This window comes from Phaethon lepturus, unplaced genomic scaffold (genome assembly GCF_000687285.1).
Source record: "Phaethon lepturus isolate BGI_N335 unplaced genomic scaffold, ASM68728v1 scaffold57216, whole genome shotgun sequence".
Taxonomy (NCBI): Eukaryota; Metazoa; Chordata; class Aves; order Phaethontiformes; family Phaethontidae; genus Phaethon; species Phaethon lepturus.
Window position 1 is genome coordinate 10,098 of NW_010549526.1, and position 8,009 is coordinate 18,106.

At 38.7% G+C, this 8,009-nt stretch overlaps 1 protein-coding gene across 1 annotated transcript in view; it reads right to left on the minus strand.

Moving 5' to 3' along the window:
- TRIM33 (tripartite motif containing 33) overlaps positions 1–8,009 on the minus strand; it is a 25,151-nt gene that overhangs the window by 5,058 nt on the left and 12,084 nt on the right. The window contains exons 7-15 of the mRNA XM_010290267.1: positions 7,483–7,629; positions 6,837–6,954; positions 6,374–6,618; positions 5,961–6,125; positions 5,026–5,226; positions 2,903–3,035; positions 1,879–1,942; positions 1,424–1,583; positions 1–337 (exon numbers count right to left, since the gene is read on the minus strand). The exon at positions 1–337 is cut by the window's left edge and continues 6 nt beyond it. Of these exons, the coding sequence (XP_010288569.1) occupies positions 1–337; positions 1,424–1,583; positions 1,879–1,942; positions 2,903–3,035; positions 5,026–5,226; positions 5,961–6,125; positions 6,374–6,618; positions 6,837–6,954; positions 7,483–7,629 (1,570 nt within the window). The remainder of the gene's footprint in view (positions 338–1,423; positions 1,584–1,878; positions 1,943–2,902; positions 3,036–5,025; positions 5,227–5,960; positions 6,126–6,373; positions 6,619–6,836; positions 6,955–7,482; positions 7,630–8,009) is intronic.

Genomic DNA, 8,009 nt, shown 5'->3' on the forward strand with positions numbered 1-8,009 from the left:
TGAGAAGTGTTGGTACGTGACAAGTCAGGTGAAACACCTTTGGGCACTTTTCACAACATAATAGATCCCCTCCATTTTGGCATACAGCACACCAGTCTTCATTTGGATCATCATCTTTGTTATTGCCTTCTCCTCCAATTCTAGCTGATCGGTGCATTAGACTCCGCACTGGGGATTTTCCATTTACAAGGCTGTGTCCAGACTGTTTGCAACTTTCACTTAAATCTGCAGGTTCAGTTTTTACATGATTTTCAAGACTTCCTAATGCTTCTAATTCACTTTCCAGATGCAAGTTAGTGGATAGTGGTGGCGTCAAGCTGCTCTCAGGACTGCTAAGCTAAATAAAAGTAGCACATGATAATCAGAGTCAATTTTACAAGGGCATCTTTTCAAATGTTGGAAGTCAAAAGCCATCCACCATTTAAAGGTACTACACTCATTTCCCAAAATACATAGCAAATTATGAAGACCTGAGTTCCACAGAGTATTGAAAACTACTGTTTCACACGTCCATTCTTTCAAGAACAGACTTATTTCTACTGATATAGAACATGATAAACTTTAAACCCAAACACACTGATAAAATTGTTAAAAATGTACCTTCACTGTCATTAGGAAACAGTCAAAACCATCACCCCGCTCCCAGTACACAATCCTATTAAATCAAGCATAGCTGGGAAACACTTAAAAATATTCACTTGCATCAGTATTTTATTTATGCTCTGACATTAAGAACTTTTGACTGATTCAAAGATTTCTCAATGTAATTACACACATATGAATGTTCAGGAACTACTAACAATGGGTGACTTTCAGCTTTTATTAGTTAGGGATTACAAGCAGCAAACACTAGCTATTAAAATGAAATACCCACAGCAGTGTAAAGATAAAATTTACACAACAAACTATCCTGTGCCTGACAGAGCATAGTATTAAAGGATATAATAAAGCCCTCAGCATGGACCAAATTGAGATTAAGTTCCGTTTTCTATCGGACTACTTTCAACTCACACCTACCTACCACAATACCTAAAACTGACAAGGACTGGGTGTGTTTTGCATCCACATCAGTAAGTCAAGTCCTGTCCAAATCAGGAACGGAAACGTGTGCCATCATTTAATGTTTATTTGTTCGACATAAGCCAGCAAACTACTGTTCAAGTCCCATTGCCAGCTTATTGGTACCTATGCCACAAACCTCCAGTAATGAGCAGTCTTAGCAGTACTACAAAACCAGACAGCTCAACACTCGAGCTGGCCCACACTTAAAGTTCAGATGTACTGCCAGAGAGCAGAATACCTTTCAATCTTCAGAGCTGTTAACAGAATATGAAGCTTAAGAGTAAAATTGCTTTATTGTTTCCAAATTCTTAGACATGCTGCTAGGAAAACCATAACATACTGTTGCACAAACTAACTTTACCATGCAAGCACTCCTTCTGCCATCCTCTGTTTTCTCCTGTTTTACTGTTCCTGAGAAACCGCATATCTCTTCCTCTGTCCCTGGCTCTTGCTTGACTTTCACTTGGTCAGACTTGAAGTTAACACTAGTTTTCTCAGCAGTTCTGCCCGAGGAGCCACAGCTAGAAAGATAGGAGCATATAAATAAGAGGAAAACTCAGAGCTGAAACTTAAGTGACTGTTTCCTGAACGATTTCAAAGGCAAAGCATGTCAGCACATTTACAAGATAGCTCAAGTTTACAAGACAGCAGAGAACCATAGTGAAGGAAGAAAAAAAAAAAAATCTTCATGTAAGCATTCTTCCATTACTGGGTCACAGTTATATGAAAGCCTTATTGACCTATTGCCAATTATTTTGTTTTTAAATTCTTCATGTCTGATTTTTCAGCCTGGCAGTGTTAGTGTAACATACTCACCTTCCTCTGCTACCTGTGCTGGAGGTACTAGGCGGCCTCACAGGAGTATGGGAGTTGGATAAACCTGCAAAGAAGCAGCACAGACGTTGACTTGGTACAAATTTACATTCTGCAATAAAATAAATTACTATTGTTGAATAATGCCAAAAGTGCTGCTAGAGTATCCTAATTTAATAATTCACATAAGTCAGCTGCCCTGTCAGTCATTTGATCAGTACAAAGGTGTAGCACACCACATTAAATAAAAAAAAAACACCCAAAAAAACCACAGACAACACGATGTTGTTAGAGTCACAATAATTATTTCACCTAATCCAAACAGCAGTATAGCCCTCAGCCCATTAAGTCCTCAAATTTTATCCAGTGATATTCACCAGTAGAGTCAAGAAAAGCAGAATCTGTATGTTTTGCATGCAGGTTGAGAAACATAGTAAGTTCCACTACTGCAACCACTCATGCACAGAATCTTACAATAATCTTGCAGAGAGAAGACCAAGAGAAACACGTATCAAATGACTGAAATCAGCTTACTAATAGAAATGGACTTTTTCAAATGTTTAAAGAACTCACCATTAGGTATTGGTGACAATTTGTTCACATGCATAATGAAAGCTCTGTCATCGATTAGCTATACTTAGAGTGACCTTGCTCAAATGATTGTCGGGTGTAAGTATTTCTGTGACTAAGCTGTTCTATAAACTTACTTCCCGAACCTCAGAATTGTCTAGCCAGTCATCATTTTGGACCGATAACTGTGATGTGCAAAAAATAAAGGACTGTATATAGCCTATACATGTATCTGGAATACTGCATTTATGTGCTGGCAGTTTGTTACTATAAAGATATTTCTGAAGGAAGTTAAAATTTAAGTTTCCAGAAAAAATTATTTCTCAGCAAAATAAATTTTAAACTAACAAAACATCACTTCCCTTTTTGGCAGGAAATGGTAGGTAATTATTTTAAACTTAAATACCGGAAATACCAATCACTTTCTAGAATCACTAGAAATACCCATCACATTTACCTGATGACCCCGGAGATAGAGCTGAAGGTCCTGGGGAGGGATTCATGGTACTTGTAGGTTGTGGGGGTAGGTGGCTACCTGTAATGTATCTACTGAGAAGGTTATCTAAATTACTTGAACCAGCATCTTCAAGCTAAGAAGCAAAAACAAAAGTCTGAATCAGAGAGGCCTAATTAAAGTTTCTTAATAGTTCCACATCTTTAAACTGTGATCAGTGTCTTTACCAGAATTGTTCACTAAGGATTCACAACATCAGCAAATGTTTTTATCTGTTTCATATGGCAATTAGTCTTTCAAAACAAAAGCCCAGTCAGAAACTTAGAGTAGGATTTTTCAAAAGCTCCTAAATATCTGGGTTCTTCCAGTATGATCATAGGCTGCACTTACTCTAGGTCGTTCCAAACTTTTTGGTTCCCAGATATTCAGTGTGTTAGTCATGCAAATAGTGTTAGTCATATAACTACCAGATTACCAATGTTGCAAGAGTTATTCCACAATCAAGATATTAAGGGAAACCATGAACTTGTTTTTCCTTAGCATGATGTGAAATCTCCCTCCCATTCACTTTTTACACAGATTTTAGTATCTATTAAAAACAAGGAAACAGGCACCCTATCACTTTAACTGCTTAAAGCATAACTGCAAAAAACATGTTTGAAACACACTGTATTGAAAGCAGGTTTTTATGACTGTGCAAGCAACTTGAAAGACTAATAGCTTTCTATCCAACTCTTTCATCAACTAGAATCCGTAACAGCTATTACATGAACAGGTATTAAAAAAAAGAACATCTTAACAGAATTCTGCATTTTCAGTGCACCTAGAAGTTGTATGCTTACGTTTTAGACTGTCCCACTAACAACTTCTTCTAACTTGGTATATCATGAACTTTAGACACGTACAGCTGAATGAGTCATAGCCAGTTATGTTTTGTTCTAATGACTAAACAAAGCTTCAGCACTGCAGATCAATCACATTCAGAGATGTGATTCCGCGCCCCCCTTCTTACATTAGCAAATTACCTGCAGCCTCATGAGGAAACGGAATGTAAAACCCTTGAACATGATTCTAAGCTAAAATGTTGCTTTCGGTATCACAGCAGACCTTCTGCTTGTATGGAATTTAGGTTTTGTTTTTAAGGCAATTGCTTCCTGTATCATGACTGAATCTCCCATGCTTTACATGGGCATCTCAATGTAAACATCCTGTTCTCAAGATGAAGCCATCACCCCCCCCCACTTGGCTTCCCAAACACTTCTGCAGGAAACATACTACTTTTACTTTCTTTGCCTCCACTTGTACATTAAAGTACACTTCTGACCTCTCCAAATGGGCTTGACTTCATCAAAATCTACTTTAGTCTGTGTGCAGTACTATCCACTGCCCCTCTGGGCAAATACAGGGCACACTCTGCAGTTCCAAGTCAGTGAGTACCAATAGTGGGCAGATGAAGTGAAAACTACAAAAGCAGCAACAGTCACATTCTGTGCAGGCAAGAATTTCCAGGCAGACACCACCACAGCTCAAGACTAATCTGAGAGGCCAGCTTAAATGCTCTGCAGCACTTTCCAGGATCCAACGCTGGCCTCTTGCATACAAGGAAATGATTACAGCCACACTACTGGGGTACATATGAAACGTGACGAGCGAGAAGAGTAGGGCAGTGGGACACCTTTTCTCTACTTCCTGCATTTGATTGTTATGTTTAGGAACATCACAGAGAAGTGCCAGGCAACTTTAACTCTGAATAAAAAAATCACGATTCAGGGCATTTGACATACACTCAACTATTCCAGTGGTATCTTCCCATAGATAGTCTTGTGGAAGAAAAGTAGTGAACACAGTACTTGGGATTAACTAATCTAAGCATCAATTTTACTATAGGACAGACATTAAATACTGATTAATTTAAAGGTTAACACAGGTTGAGCAGGTCAGCCCTATATAGTGAAAATAGTTGCACGCCCAAGTCAAGGGCTGAAGATTTTAACTCTTTGACTTTAAATGATAAATAACCATACCATTCCACAGACAAGTACTGGCATCCAAACAAAAAAGATACAGAAAGAAAAAAGCAGTCATTATTTCACCCATGGCCCAAGTGCGTCATCTTCTCCACTGACCTGGATGGGTGGGATATCCGGCAGGGAAGGTAAATTCTCTGGGTTTGTTACAGAAGGAATGAGTTCGATTGCTGAAACAGATGGACTTGTTGGACCACGGTTTGCACTCGCCATTGTTGCTGTAGTAGGACTAGTTGGATTAATAGTGGTGTTGTGCACAGAAACAACTGGAAAAGGCCCCGCGTGCCCAGGGTTAGAATGCTGTAGGAAAAGAGAAGCGACCATAACTGCATTACAGAAAAATCAGACAGCCACTGCATGTAAAATTGTAACATGTGCACTATACGATAGTCCTCAATGGAAAAAAAAAAAAAAAAAGGGAGGGGGCAGGGGGAGTGGGGAAGAACATATAAAGTCACATTTCTATCAGCATAACCCGATAGCACTGAATGCAGAGCAACTGCTATTTTTATTTACTTGGAAAGAAAAAATACTTTATGTGGCTAGATATTTAGATATACAGCACATCTTCCACCAAATTATTTTCCTATGTACTTGTATTTTCTTAAAGCAATTACTTCCTCCAAAGACAACTTCAGAGCTTTGTATTATGCTTCAGGTTTGAATTTAAAAACACTTTAGAACTTGGTTTTATTAAAAATCCTCAACTACATCACTTTGAACTTCACTATTCGTGACTATTCCATAAGAAACCCAGAAGCTGAATGTCACAGAAAAGTGAGAAAGGAAATGTTTTGTCTCCCAGAACTAGAATGCAATACAAACAACTAGAATTCATTTTCATTCTTAAGGTTTGAATTTTCTTATGTTCAGCAAAAATGTCACAGTAGAGTATGCAACACAAAAAAGCATATAAATGTGTGTAACTGTGAGTTACAAGTGTTACAGATAAACACATTTACAGCTGGAGGTATCATCTGTTGTAATGAAAGTTTGGCACAATGGCACAAATGAAGCATGTACACAGGATATACTTGTCTTTGAAGGTGAGGCTGCATCATGGAGTATTGTGGTCCATTGTGGCGTGGTATTCCTGGTATACGAGCAGCATTCTGAGCCATTCTCATCTGATGTGCTTGGAAAGCCCCACAGTTCATGTTACCCCTCTGCATGGTCTGCATGCTGATCAACCTGGGAGGCTGCAAGGGTTTTTGTTTTTTAAAATTTTTGCTTTTAACATGGAAAAAAGAAGCCAATCTGTTTCCACAGTAGTAGGTTTACTAGTTACGTAACATCAAGAAAAGCCAACAGCTGTCACATTTAACGTACGTCAAATTTCAAAAGATTTTCACATTTATAAACTGCTTTGTAAGTTTATATTTGATAGGGCAATTTTAAGTCTTGGTGTTACAGTAAAAGGTGAAGTAAGAACATTCAAGAGACTTGCCTGCTGCTGTAAGATTTGTGGACTTGTCTGCCTGGGAACTGACCCAGCTGGCTGTCCCATCCTCATCTGCTGCAGTTGCTGATGCTTTTGTGCATACACTTGCTGCTGCATATGCTGAAGTCGAAGCTGCGCTAGATTGATTTGTCCTGGAGTTTTGTTGATGTGGTTTGTTCCTGGAGGAGTTTGTCCAACTACTACATTAGGAGTGTAACTAGGAGTTGGTTTATTTTCAATAACAAGGTTACCTAAAACAAAACAAGAACTAGTAAACAGTTAAATCCCCATCATCAAAAGGTTGACAAATGCAGAATATTCAAATGTTTCTAATTCCTTTTTCTCAGGGGCAGTAACAAAGCAATTTAAGTTTGAAATTTTCATATTGCACTCCAACTCACTCATGATGAACAACCCCAACTCAATCTAGGTTTTCAAGTAACACAGAAGAAACAAACAATTTTCTTACCTAAATTGACAACATTCTTTGCCCAGAATGTAGGGTCACAATGGAAGCGTATTGCTCCATTGGCAGCTGGGACAGGATCACAACGTGCCTTTAAAATATGACGCAACTGGAACGTTATCTAGCGGAAAGCAAAAACAAGACTGTTGATGACAACGACATAAAGAATGAGAACATTAAGAAGTGTGCATTTGCCCACCAAGCTTAAGACTGCTGGATCACCACCAAGGGTGGTGAATAGCAAGTTTGGTTAGTAGCCTGGAAAGTACTCAATTCACCAGGAAAATCATTCACCGTACAACTAACTTTTTACTCAACTCAGAGGATTACAGGGAAGTACTGTTACACATTAATACCACTTCTGCAATAACTCAAATGAAACACTGAGGTGCCTTTGCAGAGCTTGACCCCTTTCCTTCTACAATAATACTGTTACATCCTTAATTTATGAAAAGTGGTATGCAAGTTGGGAAATTTATCACATTATTACAAAAGGGCTGTTTTGTTTTGTTTTGTTTTGTTTTTAATTGAAGTATGAACAACTCATTGCCTCTTCCTTGGATATAATCTAGTGAAGCTACACGATACTTAAGAATTTTGACTAGACATTCTTCGTACTGTACAGAAAAGTTAGAGGATGCTTCCTTACCAGCCGTTTACTGTATAGCAAAGCAGTACTGCTTCCACTTGCAATAGCCCAGTTAGTAAAGTTCATCACATGCTTTACTTGTCGTGAAAGACCAGTGATGTCATTTTGTTGCTGTATTAACTTCATCTGTCTCTCCTTTGTTACATTCTACAAAGAAACAAAAACTTTATTACAATGGGGGCTTTAGATTCATGAGGAAAATATAAACTGCTATCACAGTTCTTAGAGCAAAAGAAAAACGTCACAAGCAAAGGAGCTTACACGAATGCTCATATTTAGAGTGGCTAGAACCATCAAGTAACTAATTCTCTATTACTCCACTCTACCATTCTTCCCAGAGGTATCAAAGTGCAGGAAAAATAGTGGGCTCAGAGAAGAGCCTCTGCTCTACCCCAGGAAAACATCAGCTTCTAAGACAAGGCCAGTTCTTTTCCTCATGTTGCCAGAGGCATAGCAGCACGACAAAGAAGTGGGAGAGAGACCCAGACCTGGGCCAGCTCCATACTGGGTGGTGCCCTGGCATTCCT